Raw genomic sequence first — 25,622 nt, forward strand, 5'->3', positions numbered from 1 at the left:
AATTAGGGTCCCAGTTATTAAAGAAAGTCTCAAAATTGCATCCATAGTATATACAGTGCAGATATACAGCTTTCGTGAATTTACAGAAGTAACCCAAGAAATAGTACTCCTAGAAAATATCTATGAACTGCATTTTAGCAAGAGCAAATATGCATATGTATATTTACTTCTGAGAAAATCTGACTGGTGACAAGTTACCTTTCCCTCCAACCACTTTTCTCCCAAACCTGGAAGAAGTTGTACATCTGTCGTTATCAGGAATAAATTTCCAGCCTTTCTCAGTATGGGAAAAGATTAGAGAAGAGTTGGTGAAAACCCTTAAACCATGCAAGTTAGTAGGTTTGTATAGACTCAAAAGGGCGTTCGAACCCTGGAACTATTGCTAGCCACTACCATCAGCCCCAGTATGTAGATCAGCTGAAACGTGGCAACAAAAGGAAATTCTAGTATTCAAACCCTACTATGGTATGAGCCTGGCATAATCGGAGAGGCTATATCAGAGCGCTTAAATAATGAGGTTTCTGACATAATTTGTCGCCACATTACTTGGTACAAATGGGACAAGTAGATTTTGTTACAGGACAAGTAGATTTATGAAGCAGCCTGCCCCATGGACAAGTAGATATTGTATTCAATTCCACACTCCTGCTTCAGGCTATCATTTACATTTCGACAGCAGCCTGATTGTTTTAAAAACATACTATTAATCTTTTATTGGCTGCAGACAAATCCTAAAGAGGTGCAAGCATATCTCCAGCTAGGCATATCTTTGACCTGCGGAGGGACTGCCCTGCTGGTAAGAAGTCTTTAAGTGCTGGAAAACCTGATGGGGGCAGGGAGATGAGACCAATAATGAAATGGTAAATGCAGGAGTCCATTCCAAGAATGGATGGAATTGGCAGTGAGATGAGCAATAATGAAAAGGTAAATGAGGGAGTCAGTTCAAGGAATGGATGGATGGAAGGAAGGGTTGAGATTCAGGAAAAAGCTGCCAGTAGTAGTGAAGAAGGGAGTAACGGAAATAAAGCAGGATTCTGTAGAAGAGTCGGAAATGAAGACTGTCTCTGTGATCTTTATAACAGCAAAAACAAGTAAACACTGATTTTGATTACTCTGAACCCACAAGAATGAATGAGAAATAGGAACTGAAAAGAGGAAAGCCCAATTGTATAGATTTTAAGGCCTCCTGAATTAATCCTTCAAAACAAGGAAATCATCCCACTAATATGAAATAAATGTTTGCCTGATTGTAAGTGAAACTGCCAGGATAGTCACATGACCATCAACTGAGATAGCAGCCCACTTGTTCGAGTGTAGACATTTTTAGATGTTGGGATTCTAAGCTTTCAAAAACTTTCCATGTGTTATCCCATAGTGCCTGAACCCACAAGCTCAGAATTTAAGAGCATACCCACTGCAACAAAAAAGTGTATTTCCATATTGAAAGATTCCTGTGGTTCTTTTCAGCAAAATCTTGAATATATTCAGACATTGAGCATCTTTTCTTTTTAATCATGTAGGACAGTGACTTGAGTTGGTTTACAGAGGCGTTCAGTACAATCCAGCAAGTTGAGCATTGAGACAGCACATTTCTGCTCTTGGAAAATAGATGGTGTTAACAATTTGACCGACTTTGTCTGAAATGTTTGTTAAAGTTTGGTATTTTAGTAAACAAGACACCTGAAAGAACAGTTATTCACTGCTTTCAAATTGAGTTCCAGGTCCCAGTTAAACTCCATCCATCAAATAAAGCTCACGAAGAAAGAGTTCTCCGTATATATTAAGATTGTAAAATTACTTTTCTTGAACTTCATTTACCTTTACTTTTAGTATTGCTGCTAGTCTTTTAAGCTGGGTCATTTCAGTGACCATATTGCTGATATTTAATGTTTATTTATTTACCCCAGTATTGGAACTTTCATAGATTCTCATGCTTTGTATCATTCCCCGTCGTCGGAATGGGAGCCTCGGTAAATAAAAAATATATCATAACCATAGAAACAAAAAAGAGAAAATAGGCTTAGGCCTCCTCTCATTTTGTAGTATATCACCCTCTTTGTGTAAAAGAGCCCAAACTTTTGCCAGGACCAATCAGCACAGCCTCACCCTTTGGAACCTTCTTGAGAGAGCTCAGAGCCTCAGATTTTTCTACCGCACGTTGTGCTAGGGAGTCTCCACTGAGCTCTGCTCAGTTTTCTCAGTTTTTTCTTTCAGAAATCTACATTTTAACATGTATAGTGACATTATGTCAGAAAAGGAAAAGAAAGCCTTATTCAGGCCCTGTGCTTCTTGTGGAAAGAAGAGACTTTTCATTGAGGATAAGCATGAGAATTGTATTTACTGCTTATACCCTGAACACAAGGCCACAGACTGCAAGATTTGTCGAACCTTATCTACGAAGACTTTGCGGGACAGAGAGGGTCGATTGCTGACATGGCTGCAAAAGCTGAAGACCAGGAAGGAGGTTCTCTCTTCAGATGAGGAGGATTCAATTTCTGGCACCTCCTCCAGGAGATCAAAGAAGAGGGGTAGGTCATCTCCCTCCATCTCTGCGGAACCCCCTGTCAAAGCCCCTCACGGGATCTCTGAAAGGTCTGAGGAGGCTGGTCCCATGAAATCTCCTCACGGAAGTGTAAAGGAGAGGCAGGGACAGGCTGCTGGTGTGGACACAGCCTCTAGGGACAAAAAGGAGGTTTCTATATCTTCTCCTCCGTCCCAAAAGGAAAAGCCTGCTAAGAAATACTCTGCAGTAACTCCGCAGATGGTTCCTGTGAAGAAACCGCGTCCGTCGACGGTGATTAAAGCAGGTACGTAGACAATTTCCACGGCAAAAACTGTTTCCTTGGTTTCGGCGACGGGAATGTCGACTATGTCTGCTCCTGTTTCATCGTCTACGATAGCTTCATTCTCGTCGTCGTCGACGGGTTTCCATGAAGCTCCTGCGACGACGGCGACGTCGTCGATGCTGATGACGACGAGTTCGTCGACGAGACCATCGACTGTTGTCCCGTCGACGATGAAGAAAGCTCCGTCGACGAGCTTGCCGTCGCCGACGATTCAAGCATAGTCGACGACCTCATTGTCGACGACGATTCACACACTGTCGACGAAGACTACCGTGCCGTCGACTATTTCATAGTCTATTTCGTCGACGCTTGGGATTCCTTCGACGTCGACGGGACCGTCGACGGGTCAAATTTCTGGATTTTCAATTCAGAGGTTGAAAATTACACCGGACATGACATCACCTAGGCGGGTTACGCCTTTACCACCATCTATGCTACTAGATGAGTCGGAGGAGGAGGATGAGGTTGAGCAGTATGGGGATGCCTACAGTCCCTCAGATCTGCATGTAAAGCAGCAAGAGACTGATACTGAGGAGTATTATGGTCAAGATGAGCAGGAGGAACAACAATATGTTCAGCAGGAAGTACGTCCTCGCACTTTGAGACAGGACATGATAGCTTTACCAGTTGCTCTGGTTACGGACTTGCAGATGATGTTGCAGGACTACAGAGCTCGATTTCCATCACACCCTGACGTTCCACCAGTGCATCTATCTACATCAGTAGTTCCGCGATGGCCGTCAGTGGACTTGCCACCTCTACCTAAAGACATACCGCGTACCTCACCAGTGGTGGTACCAGTAGTGGTTCCTCAGACTTCGTATCCAGACCCTACCAATGAGGATACACAGGATGTTGATACGGATGAAGAGGATGAAATGCACGTGGTCTCACTAACTGATCCAGGGGATCCGGATGTGTATCCTGATGACACTGGAATGCAAGATCCGGATGCTGCAGGGCAGGACACGAACGTGTCGCCTCCGGCAGATATTGGGGGATTCCATAATCTTATGGAGCGTGCATCCAAACGATTTGGTCTGCCTCTCACAGTGGAACAGTCGGACTGTTTTCTTTATGACTTTAAGGCACAATACAAGAAGTCTGTCAGGTCAATTCCCATCATTGAGCATGTGTGGGATGAGGGAATCAAGATTATGCAGAACCAGGCTACTGTCATCCCGGTTCTTCCCCGGCTGGAGAAGAAATACAAGGCCCCTGAGGGCAGTCCTGCATGTCTTCTTGGACAACCAAAGCCTGACTCTGTGATATCTCAGGCCGCACAGAGCAAGTCCAAGAATCCTTCAACACCTTTGACTACGCCTCCGGATAAGGATGGCAGGCGGCTGGACAATGTAGGGAAGAGATTTTCCACCATGGCCAGTTTGTTGGTTCGGGCAGCAAATTCATTAGCCATTCTAGGCAGGTACGACCGCCAAATGTGGTGCGACATGGAGCCGTTTATGGATCTACTAACAGACTCGTCAGGAGGAGGCCAAGCAAGTCCTCATGGAAGGAGAGAGATGTTCCTCTGAGGTCATTGACTGTGCTATGGACATAGCCTCTACCGCTTTCAGGGCTTTGGCAGGGTCAGCGGTCTTGCCCCGTCAAGGCTGGTTAAAAGCGACCTGGTTCCGTCAGGAGGTCCAAAATAAGATCCTGGACCTTCCATTTGACGGGGAAATGCTTTTTGGCAAGCATGTTGATGAGGCCCTGCAAAGCATCAAGAAGGACACGGACACAGCAAAGTCCTTAGGATCCTTAAATTATCGGAGGGTTCCATTCAGAGGAGCTCGTGGACGAGGGTTCACTTCTTACAGAGGCAACCAGCGTCAGTATTCCACGCAGTCAGGACACTCATACAAGGCTCAGTACTCGAACCAACGCCAGGGTCAGTCGGCGTCTTTCTCTCGTCAGTCCCAGAGAGGACGTCAGAATCGTCAGGGACGAGACAATGCCAAGAGGCAATAGCGGCCTCCTGGCTCTGACTACTGTTCCTCCCCTACCAAGGACACCGGTTGGGGGCAGGATCTCCTATTGTCTGGACAGCTGGGTCCTTATAGCATCGGACCGGTGGGTTTTGAATATTGTTCAGAGTGGCCATACGTTGGAATTCCAAGATCTTCCTCCAACGAGAGCTCCGGACGCCCATCCCTCAAAACATCTCCGACTGTTACATCTCGAAGCCCTCCAACTATTCATCAAGGGGGCGATAGAACCGGTACCTCTTTTGCAGAGGGGCAAGGGTTTTTATTCCAGGTTCTTCCTGGTTCGGAAGACTGAAGATACGTGGCGTCCTATACTAGACCTAAGGGAGCTCAACACCTATCTCATCAAGCTCTCCTTCAGGATGGTCACTCTCCAGGATATTCTCCGTCTACTGAATCCGGGCGATTTTTTGGCGTCCCTGGATTTAGAGGATGCGTACTTCCACGTTCCAATTCACCCAGCTCACAGGCAATATCTACGCTTCACAGTAGGCTAGAGCCATTTCCAGTTCAAAGTGCTTCCGTTTGGCCTTCGGTCTGCACCTCGGATATTCACGAAGATGCTGGCACCAGTCGCTGCTTTTCTCAGAAAGCAATCGCTAGAAGTGTTCCCATACTTGGACGACTGGCTCGTCAAGGCTCCATCGCGCAAGGCGACTTCTCAAGCCGTTTCAACTTGCATTCAATTGTTCGCCCACTTGGGTCTTCAGCTCAACAGGTCCAAGTCGGTGCTGATACCCTCCAGGTCGCAAAGGTTCCTTGGAGCTATTCTGGACACGACACTATGCACCGCTCGTCCGTCGGAGGAGCGTCAACGCAAGCTGATCACCTCCGCTCGTCAAGTGCTGCAGAGGAAATACTTGTCGGTTTGCCTGTACAAGTCCTTACTCGGATCGATATCATCCTGCATACCATTAATACCGCATTGCAGGCTTCATATGCGTCCTCTGCAGGAGGAGTTAGACAAACAGTGGCGCCAGGCAGAAGGGTCATTCAACGACAAGGTGTGGGTAACACCAGGTATGCGCAAGGCCTGCGAATGGTGGCTGGTAAAGGAGAACATCGCAGTAGAATTAACATTCCTGACTCCGTCTCCTATGGTGGTGACCACAGATGCCTCCTTAGAAGGCTGGGGAGCGGTACTCCAGGAGCTTCAAATCAGTGGTCACTGGAGTCCAGCACAGACCCTAAACCACATCAACCTCTTGGAGCTGATGGCCATTCGCTTAGCCTTGCTGGCGTTTCTTCCCAGAATTCAGAATCGTGCAGTGCTGGTCCGGACGGACAATACGACGGCCATGCACTACATCAACAAGCAAGGGGGAACAAGATCGCGAACTCTGTCCAAGGAAGCTCAGACGATCTGGGATTTTGCAATTTCTCACAAGATAAACCTACAAGCCGAGCACCTAGTAGGATGCCTCATCATCACGGCGGATGCTCTGAGTCGTCAGACGGAAGTGACTCACGAGTGGGAATTAGACCAAGCCACGCTGGAGGGAGTGTTCGAGGTCTGGGGTACTTCGACCATAGAACTCTTTGCGTCCCCGGAGAATGCCAAATGTCGGTTTTACGCAAGCAAGGTTCCCCATCGAGGATCTCTGGGGAATGCCCTTTCGATTGCTTGGTTCGGCGCATTTTGCTACGCCTTTCCTCCCATTCCCCTCATTCCTCGAGTTCTCAGGAAGGTCAAGGCGGAACCGTGCAAGATGATTCTCATTGCTCCAGCGTGGGCCCGGCAGTTCTGGTTCACGGAACTCCTGCTTCTCTCCCAGGATCGCCCAATTCGCTTGCCGCTGATTCCATCTCTGTTGTCGCGGGATCAGGGACAGGTGCTCCATCCGGATCCGAAGTCACTACACTTGACAGCGTGGCTCCTGAATACAGAGAATTCCGTCATCTGAATCTCTCCAGGGAGTGCAGGGATGTTGTCTCAGGCGCGGGCGCCAAGCACTAGTAAGACATACAGGGCAAAATGGAAGAGGTTTTGTCTGTGGTGCCAGAGGAATAAACTCCATCCTTATAAATCCCTGCCACATCAGGTTTTACCTTACATCCTGTCGCTGGCTAAATCAGGTCTGGCGCACTCTTCGGTCAAGGTACATCTGGCTGCCATATCGCGTTTTCGACGAAAGACATCGGGGCCATCTCTATGGTCCGCGAGGATTGTAAAACAGTTCCTGAAAGGGTTGTTTCGGATGTATCCTCCGGTCCGAGCACCTCCACCGATCTGGCAACTCAACCTCAGCTCATGAAAGCTCCCTTTGAGCCAATTCACAGGGCGGACTTGAAGTTCCTCTCTTGGAAGCTAGCCCTCCTCTTAGCGTTGACATCGGCTAGGAGGGTTAGTGAACTCCAGGCTCTGTCCATAGTGGAGCCATTTCTTCAGTTCAAAAAGGATGTGTTCATATTAAGAACCAACCCAAAATTCATCCCGAAGGTGCCTTCGGATTTTCATCTGAATGAACCCTTGATTTTGAATTCCTTTTTTCCACGTCCTTCTACCCAGGCGGAACGGACATTGCATTCTTTGGATGTCCAGAGATGTCTGAAATTCTATCTCGAGCGCACACGGTCTTTCAGGAAGTCTACACAGTTATTGGTTTCCTACAGTGCACCACGGAAGGGATTGCCTCTAGCTAAGAGTGGCATTTCCCGCTGGATCTCCAGTGCAATTCAATTCTGTCATCAGGCTGCGGGCAAACCTTTGGACAGAAGGGCCCGTGCTCATTCTACAAGAGCGATGGCGTCTTCAGTGGCTCTTTTTGCTGGAGTTACTATCAAAGACATTTGCAGGGCAGCAACGTGGAGCAGTGTACACACCTTTACGAAACACTACTGCCTGGAATCGGTGGGACGAGATGACGCTGCTGTTGGTCAAGCAGTCCTCAGGAATCTTTTTCATTGAGAGGTGAGCTTTCCCTACAATCCCTCCATCCTGGTAAGCACACTTGGTTCAGTAATGATTGTTTTTTACTGTAAACTGAGATGGTTATGTAAGGCCATGTGTCTTCCAAAATGTGCTTTCGTGATTTACTGCTTACTATTCTGATACAAAGCATGAGAATCTATGAAAGTTCCAATACTGGGGTAAGAAAACAAGTTACTTACCTGTAACTTCTGGTTCCCCAGTATTGGTAACTTTCATAGATTCTCATGCGCCCACCCACCTCCCCTGGGAAAGCTCTGCCGGTTTACTAAGGTAGTGGCTGTTTGCACAACGGCTACGAAAATCTGAGGCTCGGAGCTCTCTCAGGAAGGTTCCAAAGGGTGAGGCTGTGCTGATTGGTCCTGGCAAAAGTGTGGGCTCTTTTACACAAAGAGGGTGATATACTACAAAATGAGAGGAGGCCTAAGCCTATTTTCTCTTTTTTGTTTCTATGGTTATGATAGATTTTTTATTTACCGAGGCTCCCATTCCGACGACGGGGAATGATACAAAGCATGAGAATCTATGAAAGTTCCAATACTGGGGAACCTAAGTTACAGGTAAGTAACTTGTTTTCATCCTGCCCAAAAATGAAGTGCAGGAAAATGGATAATATGTGGTGTGAGGCCTCACCACGTAATGTCACAATCTTGATCAGTTCCAGTTAGGTTTCTTTTAGAAAACCCTTAGCTCAGTCCTGGGTAGTGGCACAGAGCAGTCGAGATTAATCAAAGGAATAAGTGTAAAGGATTTAGAAGTACCAAAACAGGTAAGCAAGAAACATGGCACAAAAATTTGACACCAATTTATAAACATAGTATATTTTAGCTTTAAGTATTTACTAAAACACCAAAATCTATTGAGGAGAGCTGGTAATATGATTATTCAAAGGTAAGTAAAATACTCTGATTTTCTTTTTGGATGCAGTAAATCATTGCCAATAGTTGGTAGCCAATGGGCTAAAACGTCTTTTAGAATCTTCTTTGACTAGCCACAACGGCCTTGTCCAGCAGTCTGCCCTAGTCAGCAGTCTTGGGGTCCTTTTTGTACTTTTCTCCTTGAAAGCAGTCCAGCAAAGAAGTGGTTTTAAAGGTGGGGAGAAAGGTTGCTGAAAAGGTACATGCAGTGAGTTTTTCAGAGGCCACACTGGGGGGGAGGGGTTGTCTCCAGCCTCGGCACTCAACGTCCACAATGCAGAAGAGGTGTCCAGTTGCCACAGCGTTTGCTTACAGGTAAACAAATCCTTTTATTTGGCAGGACCAGAGTCCATTTCGATTTCAGCTAGGAGTCCCATGGAAGACTCAAAGTCTGGGCTAGGTTACCCAACAGGCACTTTGTCGTCCAGCTGCAGGCAGGTGTTATCGGCAGCTGTGCTTTAAACTGGTGCAGGTTCCTTTCGCTTTTGGTGATCCTTATGCTTAACAGGAGGCTAGCCACCTAGCCCTTGGAGTCACTTCTTTCATCCTGGTACATGTGGCGCTCTTTTCCACTAGTGGTCAATGGCACAGTTGTCTTTGTTGGTCCCTTAAGTGTAGCGGATGCAGTCCAGTCTTTGGTGCAGCCTCTTCGATTGGTTCAAGGAACAGCAGGGCAGCCCTTCTGTCTTATTCCACTTCAGAAGTTAACTGAGGACAGTGGTCTGGGGGTTCCACTTTTATGGCAATTTTTTTATAGGGGGATAAGGACTCACTAGCCAAAGGTGCAATATTTTCCATGTTACTACCTTTCCAACTTGATTCACTTTCTGGATTTCAGGATCCCCTCCACTCAAAGCCAAAATGCAGCAAGCCTTCGTCCCCTGCGAAGAGCCCTGGGCACACCCCTGAGTTGTCGCCTGTAAAATGAGCTACTCCTGGAAAACCGTTTCTGCAACTGGTTTTCCCCTTTGGAGGACATGCCAGCCTATCGGCCTACATAAAGGAGATGGCTAATGAAGGCGTGATAGTCCTTTGCTTTACTGAGGCAGTGACTTCTTTGAAGCTGGGCTGTAAATGGCCGCCACCCGGTAGTCACCCTGATGGAGCTCACACCTTTTCCCTTAAGCAATTCTTTATTCTCTGTTCCTGGTAGCACTTCACACTTTGTAGCAGGGGGCTAGAATGTGTCTTGAGGGACAACTGCTGCAGATAGCCGGGAAAGTCAATCAAAGGTTTGGGCAACAAGGTTTAGTGACTTTCTAAAGTCACCTTTCTTATTAAAAGTTAGTCTAAATCCGATCTCCGCAATGAGGTGTATTTCATGTAACAAATAATTTGATACCTTGGAGTATGGTCTTTGGCTCCAAATGGAGGTTAGCACTCCATATTGGCCAATGAAAATGGTAATTGCATGTTTACTGCCTCAGCATGTCTAACATAAAAAGAAAACTCCTTCCTTTTTAATATTAAGCCCCCTACCTAGTGGACTATCAAGGCGTTTTAAAAAAGGCGGGGGCGACCAGAGCCCTGATAGAGGCCTATGCGGCTATTCCTTCCCCTCCTTCTCTTCCTGGGACGTCTGCGGATCCCTTGCCACGTGCGGGGACTTCTGCGGCGTCGCTGGCGGCTCTGGCACCGTCCGGTTCGGAGGATGTGGGGCCGTCGGGTTGCGGCCCTTCGGGGTTCCCTCCTTCGGAGCGGGCGCCACTACCTCGCCGCAAACCCCCGCGGAGGTCCCTGTGGTGTCGCGGGAGGTTGGCGGGACTCTAGGCGTGTCCTTGAGTCCCCCTCGGTTCTCTGGGCAGGCGGCAGCCTCGTCCGAGGAGATGCTGCTCAGGCGCCGGCAGCTGCTGGCGGCACCGCAGGGGCCGGCTAGGGGTCAGGGCGTGTCCCCGGGCCCCCCTCGTCCCTCCACGCCGGCGGCTGCCACGTCGGAGGTAGAGTCGATGCCTTATAAGCGCCGTTCTTTAGCTGCCCTGGCTCCAACCCAGCTCCAGTTTCCTGCGACGAGCGTTTTGGCGGTCGTTCCGGCGTCCCCTTCGGCGCCGGTCGTCGTTGATCTGACACCGGTCGCGGACTCTACGGTGCCAGGACGGCGTCGGGTCGTTGAGTCTTCTTCGGACGCCCCCTCTTCTCCAGAGGTTCGGCGGTTGTGGGTTTCCTCTTCTCCGGAGATGGGCCGCCGCGTCGTGGAGTTTTCCCCGGCGTCTTACAAGGACGGCTCATCGCCGTCGCCGCGCCCGCAGTAGTCGCGGGAAGGGCCTCAGGTACCCCATTCCCCGGGCCCTCTTCCTCCTTTCCGGTCTTGGCCTTTCCTTCCTCGGGTTGGCCTGGGGGACGGCCGCCTTAGCTTGCAGCAGTCGCCCACCGAGGAACTGCTTTCCCCGCCACGGGGCCCTACAGAGGCCGGTGCTGCCTTCGCTCGGGTTGTATTTATGGCGGCAGGGTTCTTGCGTAAGGGCGATCCAGCAGCCCATTTCCCCACGGATCATCTTGTGGAGGTCCTCCATCAGGGCTATGGGGGTTGGGAGCTGCTTCTTCCCTTTGAGGATTTGCTCCACACGTCTCTTTTGGGGGCTTGGGGGCGGCCCGCCGCAGGGGACCCGTTGCCCCAGCCACTTCTGCACCGCCACTGTCCTGCGCCGCATGACCCGATCTGTCTTTCCCTCCACCCCTCTACCAGGGGTCCACTTTTGCAGACTGCCTTTCCCTCCCTCCCATCGGTGTTGTCTCCCCCGTCACGGGAGGCACGCTGGTTAGATTCCTGGGGGCGGAATATCTGGTTGATGTGCCTTGGGGGTCCTATGTGGGGCCCTTGGTGCTGTTGGCTGCTGGTCAGGCCCTTTTGTTGTCTTGTGGTTTTGGCTGTTGGTAAGCCCGGTAGGCCCTGAGATTAGGCCTTCTGTCTCTTCTTTATTGGCTGCTTCATAAGCCGTCTGTGGGTATTTCTGCAGGTCTTTATGTTTGGTCCTCTGCTGCGGAAATCGTTGCCTAAGAGGTGTTCCCATGGTTCTTGGGACGTAACCTACCCTATGTGGGGTATTTGTAGCTATTACATAGCTCTGTAATATGCTGGGAAGTTGTGGTCACCCTTTTGGGTCCCTTGCTGTCCGTGGCTTCACGGTATGTCGCAGGTGCGATCTTCTTGCTGATTGTCTTGGAGCGGCCTGCGCTAGGTCCGCCCTTCTCCTTGTCGCCGTGCCGCTCGGCCGCTCTGGCCTGCTGTCGGCGGCATCGTGTTGTGGCGGTTCTGGTCTTTCGTCATGTGTTTTGGCTGGGTCCTCTGCCGGCTGCTCCAGAGGGTTTGGTTTTCCTTGGCCTCTGTGTTCGGGTGGCCGGCTTGGGCCATCCTCAGTCTCCCTCTTCTTTTCTGCCGGTTCCTTCTCTTCTTCGTGGTCAGTGTGTGTGTGTGTGTGTGTGTGTGTGTGTGTGTGTGTGTTCTGTCCTGGCCCCTGCCGTGGGGTGTGTCCTGGTCCTCCCGGGCCTCTGCCCTTGGTTGGCATCTGCCCTTTCCTGGGTGCGCTGTTCCGTGGTGTTGCCTGTTGCTGGCGACGCATGCCCGTGCAGGACTGCTTCTTGTACTCCACTGTGGTGATCTTGATGTGTTTCCCTGCGCCCCTGCCTCTGGTTCCGTTGGGGCTTCGTGCAGCAGTACATTTCTTCTTCCGCCTGTGCTATGGGCGGTGGCGCTGTTCCGGCCTTGTCCGCTGCTTGTGGCCACGGTGTTTTCAGCTCTTTTCTATCTCTGTGCCTGTGTTTCTCCAGTGGGCCCCGCCTCTGCCTCTTCTCACCGGGTTCAAAGTGACCCTTGTGTTCCTTGAGGTTTTTGGGTGCTGTCTGCCCCTGCGGGTGTTAGGTGCTCTCCCTTGGTTGGGCTTAGGATCTCTTGGCCCCTTTTTCCTTCTTGTTCTTGTGCCATGTCCCCTGTCCTTTGACCTCTTACTCCTTTCAAGAGGAATGGCCATTCTTGGCAGCGTGGTCTGGGGATGGATTACTGTTGTTCCTCTGTTCCAGGCTTGTGGCCCTTCCATTTGTGGTTGCAGACTCTTTCTCTCTCGTCTGTCACAGCGCTTCCCTGGGCTTGTGCTTTCGGGATGACTCTCGCCTTGGCTTGCAAGGTGGTTCCATGGAGTGGTGCTTTGCGCTGTTCTTGTTCTGGCTTCGCTGCTCTAACCTCTTCTGGTACTTTACTGCCGCCTTGTGCTTTCGCCAGGGCTTGCACAGTAGTTCCTCAGAGTGGTGCTCTGCTCTTTTCCTGCTCTGGCCTGCTGTTGTCGCCTTCTGGCGCTTTGGTACCACCTGGTGCCGTTTCTCACCTTTGTGTCTCTCTTTTATTTCTCTGGTTTTTTCGCGCACTGTTCCCATGCTCTCCTCAGTTTTGTTGTGATGGCTCCGCGTTGTGGCGCGGAAAAGTTCTCCAAAGCAAACTGAAGTCAGCACGCCGGGGTGGGGCTTATGTGACCTCGCTGACGTCACGCCCGCGAAGGAAGTCGGGCGGAGTTGCGTGGTGCTTCCCCGGCGCACAAGGATGCTGGGCAAGAAAGTTTTCCGGGTCCAGTCTCACGCCTGGGGAGAATTCTACGTTAAGGAATCTGCAGCTAGAAACGTCTCTACCAGATACATTGTTACCGAAGGTAAGTAACTTGTAAATCAAGTGCTGCAGCCTACCAGTGACATTTAACTTACTGCCCCAGTAACTCTGGTACCATATTATACGGACTGAAAAGTATGTTAAATGAACCATTTGGGTATTAGCCAATTGTGCGACTACTTTGGGGTTAAGAGCATTCTCACAGGGGCCTGCACTACAGTCGAAAAACCAATAGCATCAGTTCAAAGATTTGGGGCGGAGGGTACTTTCCTACAGGAAGACATTTTTTGGTTCTTTAAGTTTAGTTTCCGTAATAATTTAAAAATCCAAATAACCTTTTTCTGCCTGAATTATTTTAGTGGTTTTAATTTAAATCTTATAGAAGCAAATGAGCATAGGATCATTTATTGGCAGAAGTTCCTTTGAAAAATTCCAGAAAGCATCTGTCACTATAAGGAGATTTAGGCATTGTTAAGTTTCTCCATCATCTGAGGTAATGGCAGTTCTATTTCAATATACCTCAATCACATTCATTCACTCTTGCCATGGAGGACAGAGACTTTGGATTACACATTAGTTTCACTTGAAATAATTTCAAGTATTTTTGAATCCTAAAAAGTTAGACAACCATTAGCTGTCAGTGTTTGCTGTTAGCAGTACGGTTTATCTGCTTCCTTCATTAAATATGATTGGTAACTAGAGTCTGGCGAGGATTACGTGGGCAGCAAGCAATTGACAAAAACATTAGTTTTGTAGAGGGAGCAGTATACCAATTTAGATATATCTGTCCATCTGAATCATTTGCCATCAGATAGTTTCAAAAACTTGGCAAAAGATAGTTTGTTTGCCTCTACAGTATTTTAAAGATGATGGGCGAAGGTCTTTGAAAACAACTCTGTTAAATCTTTGAGTGAAATGTTCTTGGGAATAAAACAAAAGCCTTAAAAAGAAAGGTAAGAATATTAATCTGATTAACAATGTACAAACGAAGTTGATGTGCCTTCTTATGAAGGTGTGGAAAGATGTTGACAGTAAAACAAACATGGATGGGAAGGGTGTGTCGAAGCCTTCTTTATAATCCAGATAACTGAGCCAGTGGGTCACAAAAAATATTTTCATAGTAGGCCACATTGCTTAGCCATATTGTAGAAAGTGTAGTTCAACTGTGTAAATCATTCATGTGCCAAATCAGGTAGAGAATATAAAAATAAAAAAAAATAATAATCAAAGTGGGGATCTTGGCCCTAGTGAGCCTCTGGCAATGTATTCCGTAAGGATTGAAAATTCTGGGGCCAGTTGTTATACCCATTAATCCCTTAGTCATGAAGGGACTCTATTGTGCAGCCACTCTGTGAACGGTTTCACAGTTGATTAGGCGAATTTTCTTCTAATAGCGTTAATTGACTAAGACTTCCTGTACTGTAGATAATGGCATGGCATCCACTTAAGAAACAAAATACCATACGACCAAGAAAAAAGACCCTCTACAGATAGGAGTTACTCAGTCTACATCTACAGCTATAAGTGATAGTTTGTGCTCACTTTAGTAGGAATACCAATGCAAACAAGGGGTTATTTGGGTTACTTCGTACCAAAGTGAGGTTGGTCCATACAGCCAATATTAGCCCTCACGCCACTTAGCAAGGCAAATTAACTCATCTTTTCATAATGACCACACTTCAGGAGGACATGCGTCTCCTAAAAAGGAGGGACTACGTGGCCGTAGTAGACCTAAAGGACATGACTTCAAGACCCTAAGGCCAGACTTCATTTTGAGCAGGCAAAGGCTCAGTTTTCTGCCTGATCAACATCATGCCTATCTTTGATGTAGTTGCCATCTGTCCTTATCTTTCGAAGAACCTGTGAAAGTGTCAAAGGAACTAGACACTGACACCTAGGATGAGGAGCCCATCTGGGGTATCTGGGGGTCAAAGGTATTTGGTCTCCAGAGGAAGATTGTTTCACAGCAATCTTCTGGAATTACGGTTGATACGTTTGGCTCTCAAATGCCTTCCTTCCTGCTCTTCGCGGTCAGTCGGTCCCACTACTGAGTAAGATTCGCCGAGACTGGGCCCAAGTCATTCTGACCGCCCCGGATTGGCTGCGATGGGTGTGGTACAGAGACCTTCTTTACCTCTCATTGCACCCTCCGCTCTGTCTTCTCAGGGCAGAACTCCTCTTACAGTTGCAAGAGCAGGTTCTACACCCCCACCTTCATGCCTGGAGAGTGAACGGGGCTGTCTGAGCTTTCTCTCTTCCACCGGATATCGTGGATGTTATGTGATAGGCCAGGAGACACTCCACTAAATCTGTCTATTCTTGTAGGTTGGCCAAGTTTGTTAAATTGTGTGGAGCGAGTGGAGAGAGATAGATTGATCCTTTGCAGGCCCATTTGTCTGATGTTCTGAGTTTCTCACAGGGTTGTGCAGTGCTTACTATGAAGGGCTACTTGTCTGCTTTTCTCTCTTTACCCTCGTTCTTTAAATCTCCTATAGTGAAGATTCATTAAAGGACTAACAAATAGCTTGCTACCCACTCCATTTATCATGTCTCAGTGGGATTTGAATTTGGTTCTCATATTCTTCATGGGTTCACCATTTGAACCATTGCATAGTTGTTCCTTAAGGTTCCTAGCGTTCAAAACTATATTTTTGGTTGCAATCACTTCAGCTAGGAGGGTGAGTGAGTTGAAGGCTCTTAGCTCCAAGCCTCATTTTGCACCATTCCATGCAGTAAGATGGTTCTTGGGCCAGAGCAGCTTTCCTGTCTAAGGTGGTCGCTCCTTTTCACTTAGAGCGGTACATCACCTTACCCACTTTCTACCCTCCCCCTCACCCTTCAAAGGAGGAGAAACTTCATCGCCTGGACCCCAAGAGTAGGCGGTCAGCTTCTACCTGGACAGAACCAAGGACTACAGGTTGGATGATAAACATTTCATCTGATATGTGGGCAAGATGAAGGGCAAGGCTGTCCTCAAAAGAACGCTTTGAGTGGATCATAGTCCGTATCAAGATCTGCTACGCCTTGGCCAAAAAGGAGCCTCCTGAAGGTATTCAAGCTCATTCTACCAGACCGAAGTCGTCTTTCGCTTTAGCTAGAGGTGTCCCTGTGGTAGACATCTGCAAGGCAACACCTTGGGCCTCCCTCAAAACTTTTGTGAAGCACTGTTGCTTGGATTCTGAGGTGAGGAGGGATGGCCATATTGCATGTTCTCTGCTTCAGGATTTTTTGGTATAGACTGGCACCCTCTGACGGGAGCGGGACTGCTTTATTCAGTTAAAAAGGTGAGGAATCTACAGGCAAATGCATCCATCAAAAGAACGAGTTACTTACCTTTGGTAACACTTTTTCTGGTGGATACAGTATCTTCCTGTTGATTATTTAAGCTGTTCACAAATTTAGCACATCTCTCCAGCCCCCCGGTGAGCTGCTGCTGAAGTAGAAGTCTAATGCCTATGCACAAGACCGAACTCCCTTTGCCAAAAAAATGGGTTTTAGCAGTAGTCTCCTTTGTTGATCTAGGGCAGGGCAAAAGCATAACAGATGAAACCATGATTCCTGATAATTGTTGCATAGCCTACAAGTAAAATATCTCCCGCCGCCAGCCCAACACTGGTTGAAATCTCTTATTGGTAATGCAAGCACTATCATATAAAGGATTTGATCCAGAGTATTTGCATTAATGAGATCTAAAAACTATGTTCGAGGCATATGAGCTGCAGATTACACACTTTTGCATAGATCGCCATCTGGTGTTGGGCACGGATGTTTGCAGTTTGTTTTTCCTCTTGGAAAGTCTTTGGAAGTCACAAGGTCGGTGACTCCTCCTTTGGATTGTATTGCGCATGGGCTTCGGCTCCATCCTCAGATTGTTTTTTTCCGCCATCGGGCTCGGATGTGATCTTCGCGCTCCGGTTCCGAACAGCTTCCAGTTCGACGATCGACGCGCAATCCTCACCCCAATCGCTGTATTGTTTCGATCACGATCTCTTCAATCAACGCGCCTTCTCATCGACACAAACCTTCGGTTCCAGTCGTCGACGGCAGCCTTCGGGCCTACCCAGGCTCCGGTCCCGGCTCATGGAAAGAACTCCATTTAAAAAGTGCCCTCGATGTAGGTCCAAATTTCCCCACACTGATCTTCATGAGGTATGCAACCTTTGCCTCTCCCCAGAACACGAGGCTCGAGACTGTCCGGCCTGTAAGTCTTTCCGATCCAAAAAGACTATTCGGGACCGAAGAGCTAGAAGGAACATGGCACACTCCTCGACGTCCATTCCAGTCGACATCTTCGGAGACGACATCGACGATCCGGAACATCATCGTACCGAAGAGGACCTCGTCAGCGCTTTCCGAGGCCGACGAGTCAGATGTGGAGGACATCACCCCGACGCAGAGGGTCGTGAGTACCGATCTACCCCCTCCCACACCCGCGCCGACACCCAAAAAGGCTTCGGTCACGCCTTCGCCTCCGGGCCTAGGCAATACCAGAGACACTGCTTCACACACCCCACCTTCGGGCCCGGTGAAGAAGCCAAATAAGCCATCAGGCGGATCGCGCTCGAGCCAGCCTGCCAGCGGTGCCGAGAAACACACTTCGGCACCGAAAAAGAAGACGGCCTCCACCTCGACACCGAGCTCCGCACCGAAGCCCTTGGGGTCGAAACCCAGCCCTTCGGCACCGATGCCATCTTCTGTGCCGACCAAACCACACAAGGCCACCGGCACCAACACTTCCAAGCCAAAGCCCATCTCGGCGCCGACCAAGAGACCGGAGGGTCCCAAGCCGGGTTCTAAACATCAAAGCGGCACTGAAAAACCTAACAAATCATCGGCCCGACTCCTTCGGCGCCGACGGACCAAATTACCTCACCAGAGCTATTTACAACGGATCCCTTGCAAAAAACTCTTACCAAGGATCCAAAAACTGGACCTTTGAAGCTCTCTACTAAGACGAGACATTTGGAGAAGCCTGCTCCGCCTCCACCTCCAAAGAGGAAGGACTCTGCTACCTCTCCATTCACCTCCACCCCCACCTCATCGTTCTCCTACTCCGTCTCCAGACGATGATGATCACGGGGACCCATATTATGATACAGGGGATGTGCCACAATACCCCACCCCTACAGGATCTCCAGATCCATGGGACGATTATCATATACCAGATATCCCCAACGTCCCACAAGACGACATTTACCCTTCTAGACCATCTCCACCAGAAGATTCATTAGGGTTTAACCATCTTCTGCAAAGAACAGCACATTATCATGGGGTGGACATGCATGGACCCTGTGGAGGAAGATTTCCTACTAGACACATTCGATACTACACAGAGGTCCACCTCCATACTGCCCATGCTCAAAGGGGTGGTAAAGCATGCAGCAGAAGTTTTTAAAGACCCAGTTAGAGCCAGGGTCCTTAACCCACGTATCGAAAAGAAGTTCAAACCTGCTCCCTCAGATCCCTCTTACATCAGAGGACCAGCGCCACTAGATTCCTTAGTGGTCTCTACGGCACGTAAAACGGCAAACTCACAAGCGTCAGGTGATGCACCTCCACCTGACAAGGAGTCAAAACTGCTAGATGCTTCAGGCAAACGCGCAGCATCCCAGGCCGCCAACCTATGGCGTATAGCAAACACTCAGGCACTGCTGGCCAGACATGACAGGGCTCATTATGACGAATTGGAGAGCATAATGCAACATCTCCCTGAAAAATATAAAAGTAAAGCCAACGAGTTGATTCAAGAGGGTAAAACAATCACAAACACCTCTATACTTTGTGCCCTAGACGCAGCAGACACAGCCTCCAGGGCCATTAACACCAGCGTCCTTCTCCGTCGTCATGCTTGGTTAAGGGTATCTGGGTTTAAACCAGAAGTACAAGCCTCCATCCTTAACCATCCCTTTGACCAGGAACATCTATTCGGGCCAAAGGTGGATGAGGCCTTAGAAAAGATGAAAAAGGACACGGATACAGCAAAATCCATGGGGGGCCTTACAGTCTCACCCGCCCAGACGCTCCTTTCGCCGCTCATCCTTTTGGAGTGCATCCAGAGGCTACTCAGACACAGCGTCCACATGGTACAAGTCCCCTACTCAGACCACCTTTACAAAAGGTTACCAAAGAGGCGGCTACAGGGGTAACAACAACAAGGGCAGAGGCAAAACAAACTACGCCCGTTCTGCCACACCTACTACCCAATTACTTCCCCCAGACCATTCCACTCCAGTCGGGGGCAGACTCACAAATTTCCTTCATGTCAGGGAGACCATCACCTCAGACAAATGGGTGACCCAAATAATTCGGTCAGGATACTGCCTGGAATTAACATCTACCCCCCCAAACATTCCACCCAGGCAACGCCCAATGTCACAAGAACATTCCACATTGCTAAAGCAGGAGGTAATCTCCCTCCTACAAAAACAGGCAATAGAACACGTTCCTATCAATCAACAAAATTTGGGGGTTTACTCCCTATATTTTCTAATACCAAAAAGGGACGAGACTCTACGACCTATTCTAGATCTCCGGCCTCTAAACACATACATACACTCAGACCATTTTCACATGGTAACGCTTCAGCAGGTACTTCCGCTCCTCTCCCAGAACGACTTTCTCACCACACTGGACTTGAAAGACGCATACTTCCACATTCCAGTACACCATGCTCACAGAAAGTACCTCAGATTTGTAGTGGACGGACAACACTACCAATTCAAAGTGCTCCTGTTCGGAGTCAACAGCACCACGGGTATTCACCAAGTGCCTAGTGGTGGTGGCGGCACACCTCAGAAGACAGCACATTCACGTCTTCCCATACTTGGACGATTGGCTGATAAAAGCCACTTCATACAACCAATGTGTACACCACACCGCTTCCACAATCCAACTACTTCACCAACTAGGCTTCTAAAACAATACCTCTGTGCCACCATAGACACCTCAAAAGCAATAGCCTACCCCAATCCGGCCAGGATTGCAAGCATTCGGGCTTTGCGACAAAAATTTGTACTTCAACACTCTTTTCCAGCACGAGTGTTTATGCAACTGATAGGGATGATGGCCTCTTGCATTTTCATAGTGCCTCACACAAGACTCCAGATGCGTCCACTCCAAGAGTGCTTAGCGCGTCAATGGAACCAGGCCCAGGGGCAACTGACAGATCTGGTGTTGCTAGACGGTCGCACCCATCGCTCTCTGCAATGGTGGACCCGGTTCCCCAAATAATACTAACAACGGACGCATCGCTCTCCGGCTGGGGAGCTCATCTATTACAACTCACAGTGCAGGGCACATGGACGCGCAACAAAAGTTACTCCATATCAACCATCTGGAGTTACTAGCAATCTTTCTAGCCCTGAAATCCTTTCAACCACGGATTTCAGGCAAGGCGTCCTCATTCGCACAGACAACATGACGGCCATGTATTATATTCAAAAACAAGGCAGCACACACTCTCCACAGCTCTCTCAATTAGCACAGAGCATATGGAGATGGGCAATTCCCCACAAAATCTTTTTCCTAGCTCAACATGTGTCAGGAGTCCAAAACACCGTGGCAGATCTGCTCAGCAGACAGATACAACAGATCCACGAGTGGGAACTTCACCCACAGGTTCTTCATCCGTTCTTTCAAATGTGGGGGCATCCGCACATAGACCTCTTCGCCACCCACGAAAACACGAAATGCCCAAGCTTTGCTGCCGAATACCCACACCCATTATCCAAAGGAAATGCGATATGGATGAACTGGTCAGGCAAATTTGCGTACGCTTTTCCGCCTCTCCCACTAATTCCATGAGTGGTGCGAAAGCTACAACAGCACTCCCTCACACTGAACCTAGTAGCCCCGACGTGGGCCAGACAACCGTGGTACACCACGCTGCTGGAACTCTCGGTAATACCACACCAAAAGCTACACCTCTCACCATGCCTCCTAACCCAGAACCATGGAGAGATCAGGCACCCGGACCCAGCTCAGCTCAACCTTGTGATCTGGCTCCTGAAATCCTAGAAGTCGGGTACCTAAACCTTCCCCCTGACTGTATGAACGTCATTAGAGAAGCTAGACGCCCTACCACTAGAGCCTGCTACGCTGCCAAGTGGAAAAGATTTGTTGTTTATTGCCATAACAACACAATCAATCCTCTAGACGTGTCTATACTACACATCATATGCTACTTACTCCACCTACAAAGGTGTAATCTAGCCTATACATCCATTCGGTTACACCTCGCAGCAATTGCAGCTTACTTACAAAACAGGCAGCACCTATCGCTTTTCAGAGTACCTGCCATTAAAGCCTTCATGGTATGCCTCAAAAGAATAATTCCCCCCAGAGTACCACCCTCACATGTGTGGAACTTAACTATCGTTCTCACAAGGCTGATGGGGCCTCCCTTCGAACCTTTGCATAAATGCGAACTGCAATTCCTCACATGGAAAACAGCTTTCCTTGTAGCCATCACTTCCCTTAGAAGGGCCAGTGAGATACAAGCACTTACCATACAAGAACCTTTTCTTCAAATGCACCAGAACAAGGTTGTTCTCCGTACCAACCCAAAATTCCTACCTAAAGTCATTTCCCCTTTTCACCTAAACCAATCTATAGAATTACCAGTATTTTTCTCGCAACCTCAGATCGTTGCAGAAAGGGTTCTGCATACGCTAGATGTCAAACGAGCCTTACTTTACTATATCCATAGAACACAACCTTTCCGAAAGACCAAACAACTGTTTCTCTTTCGCTCCACCACACAAGGGCAACCCCATCTCAAAATCGGGGATAGCTAGGTGGATTGTAAAATGCATCCAGATTTGCTACCACAAAGCAAAACGAACGCTTTCCGTTCCCCCCCTAAAGCCCATTCTACACGGAAGATGGGGGCTTCCATGGCATTTCTAGGGAACATCCCACTAGATATCTGCAAAGCAGCTACATGGTCAACACAGCACACTTTCACTAAACACTATTGTGTAGATGTGCAAACCAAGCAACAAGCTAGTGTGGGGCCAGGCTGTACTGAAAACACTATTTAAAACCACTGCAACAGATACTGGTGGTCGCCGCTAAGGTTGGGAACTGCTATATAGTCTATGCAAAAGTGTGTAATCTGCAGCTCCTATGCCTGGAACGGAATATGCTACTTACCAGTATTCATCTGTTCTTGGCATGTAGAGCTGCAGATCCCAGGCTACCTGTATCTGTTCCAGTCTATCTTATTTAGATACAACACACATGGGTTTCTTTACTACGGTTACTACGCTCCATCTGAGGATGGAGCTGAAGCCCATGTGCAATATGATCCAAAGGAGGAGTCACCGATCTCGTGACTTCCAAAGACATTCCAAGAGGAAAAACAAACTGCAAACATCCGGGCCTAACAGCAGATGGCGATCTATGCAAAAGTGTGTAGATCTGCAGCTCTACATGCCAAGAACAGATGCATACTGGTAAGTAGTATATTCCTTATGAAATCAGTCCTGGGATTGCCACGTAATCCGGCCGTGACCCCAATCCTTCTATTCCTGGATTTAAAAACATAACCCACATAGCAGCATTTAGACCTTTAGCATAATAACTCCTTGCTCTCCATTCGACAATCACTGCTGAAAGTGATGGCACTCGACACTAAAGGTATCATAACTTGGCTCAAACACATAGTCTTGGTTACACAGACTAAGTATGAGTGAACTTTGGTCCAACCTCACTGGCATATGGAAAAGTACTGTGGTATCCCTTTAAGAAGAACTACCGGTTGCGCATTCGTGGCCTCTTGTTAAACCATAGCACTGCGGGCTTTGACGGAAAGGTTATTGCACTACAAAGGCAACTTGCAGTGTGAGGAGTTCATGAACCAAATCGAACCCCCTCAAGCAAAATCGTTATATTTAAAATTTAGATACGGCATTCTGGCTCTTTATGATTTTCGCAGCAGGTGGAATGGACATAACTCTTCTATTTGTCCATCTTTCTTGCCCCTTCCTGAAATAGACCATTTATTATTTCTGTGCCCAAGATACTCCACTCAGAGGAAAACGTGGTTAATTATAATTTGCCGCTTCTTTTTATCAAAGCAAATGAGATCTGAAACCAGAATGCTTAGAAGTGAAGTGCTGTATGGTTTGTTTTTGCCTCTTCCAGATAATTGATTTATGAGTGGCGCCTTAGATGGAAGTACTTGCTAAGTCACAACATAGAATGAAGTGGTTATCTCCCTAGAATTATTCCAGAGACCCAAAGTATTATCTGCATGCTAGTTCTAGAATGTACAGTACCTACAATATATTACACCACTCTTCTTCTTTTAATCAATTGTTTTAGGGATGTTTTAAATTGGATATTATTATGGCGGTTAAGTCTTATGTTTGTAATTTTCCGCAGCTTAACTTTTTACACATACCTGTGTAGATGTCTTTTTGATTATTCATATGTAAAATGTTATATAGAATTGATTGTAGAAGCTATTTATGGATGGATGTTTTTGTGGTTTGTTATAAACTGAATAAAGACTATTCTACTGCTATTATGATGCAATCTTTTCCTGTTTACAATCTTTTCCTGTTTCCATATTTGTGAAATGTATCGATTTGGTCAATTGTAATTGGAAGTTTATACTATTTTTTTACATGTTCTTATTCTTGAGATGTAATGATTTGATTTTGTCAGCTGGTGACTAACGTTTGCTTTACATTCTGTTTGAAGCACTGTGCTAAAAGGGATAAACCTAATATGTAATATGTTGAACAGTTTTATCTTTTATTATGGTTCTAACTACCTAAAGCAATAAAATGTAAATTTGAAATGTATGTAGGTGATAAACTTTCTTCACGCTGGTGTCATTGGGTACAAGCCTCACCCACTCAAGCCTTTTTACGCAATAATCGTTTTAGGGAGAGGAAGGGGAAAAATCAACTATTGAGTGGGCGGTATGCTGAGTGTAGCCTGAACACGTTAAATGAGTGGATGTGTGCATTTTACTTCTTTTCTGCGTAAACCTAGAATCCCTTCACCATCTAGGAAGGAAGTAGATTGCATCAATGTCAAGGAAAGTAGTATATCTACTGCACATAGAAACCTCACTATGTTGAGCAATTTGTGATTCATGGGTCACAACATTCTTGAGGACTGTGCTGCGTGCTTTGTGTGAAATTAGTGCTTAATGAGGGTCGACAAGCCATACAATTGTAGCCTGTTTAATACAGAATAGAAATATTAGTGTTAGAGCTTTTCCCTGGAGCATACCGCTAAACTGCACCAAGCTCATTTCATATCATTCATGCGTGACGTAAATCCCTGCCACCTTTCAAAGGCCCTAGTGCGTTGGGAAGCTTTCAGAGTTGTGTATTTAAGAAAACTAGATATGATGCTTGATATGTGGTGGACTGAAATTTCATTCCTGCTTGCCTCTCTGCAAGGAAACCATTGGGTGCAGTAGTTGCATTAATATGTAATGTTCCATGGTAGTGCTCTACGTTTTGGCTTGAGCAGAATAGCGAAGTTATTTTGTCTGATGGAGTTAAATTCATGTGTATTTGACGAATTAACATTAAATATTCAAAAACACAAATTTGTCTTTCTCTTCAGTTAGGATAGAGGAAAATGGTGTGGATGGGTTTCCAAGCGACAGACCTTCAGACCGTGGGAGACGAGGGCGTGGAAGAGGTAAGAAAAGACAAAGTTAAAACATGAATAATATGAAGCTTGCTCTGCACTAACATGTTACCTAGTTTCAACTAGTTTAATGCCTTTCACAGCATTTTTAGGGTACTGAGCTGCATAATTGATATAGGTTTATTTTCTAATTGCAAAACAAATTGAGCGTTCAAGTTTGATTAGGACATAGAGGTAATTTGCATTAAAAACTACAGAATCGCATCTTAAGAATGTTTCATATGTTTAAAAGAATTGTTCTTTGATCCCTACAATCGGATAGTTAATATTCAGTCTTTGACTTCAGATACAGCATCTAGAATGCATAACTTGGATTGTAGGTCAGTTATGTTACCCTTCCTCATGTGTCCACCAGAGTTTCACCCAGCTTTTCCACGCCCGTTAAGACATTCCATTTTTGTGGATGATTCAGTGATCCAGGAAGCGAAATGTGGGTGCAGACCAGATACATACAATTGTGAGTCTTTTTCACATGGTGCAATGCCACATTCTGAAACTTCAGCATTACCTCAAGCCCACTCAGTTTGTACACAAGAACACTGAACCTGAGAGCAGGACACTTAGTAACCTTTAATCAGAGCAACCTTTACACAGAATATAACTTGTTTGTGAAGAGCTTGTTTATCTTTGGGTTTCTTCGCTCTGAATAACAACACTTATTTTCACCCACCTCAG

At 47.3% G+C, this 25,622-nt stretch overlaps 1 protein-coding gene across 6 annotated transcripts in view; it reads left to right on the plus strand.

The window, feature by feature from the left end:
• UBAP2 (ubiquitin associated protein 2) overlaps positions 1 to 25,622 on the plus strand; it is a 1,669,217-nt gene that overhangs the window by 284,295 nt on the left and 1,359,300 nt on the right. For all 6 annotated transcript variants that reach the window (XM_085628825.1, XM_085628795.1, XM_085628777.1 and 3 more), the window contains exon 6: positions 24,861 to 24,938. In XM_085628825.1, coding sequence (XP_085484951.1) covers positions 24,861 to 24,938 — 78 coding nt within the window. The remainder of the gene's footprint in view (positions 1 to 24,860; positions 24,939 to 25,622) is intronic.

Source organism: Triturus cristatus, chromosome 2_1 (genome assembly GCF_964204655.1).
Source record: "Triturus cristatus chromosome 2_1, aTriCri1.1, whole genome shotgun sequence".
NCBI classification, from domain to species: Eukaryota; Metazoa; Chordata; class Amphibia; order Caudata; family Salamandridae; genus Triturus; species Triturus cristatus.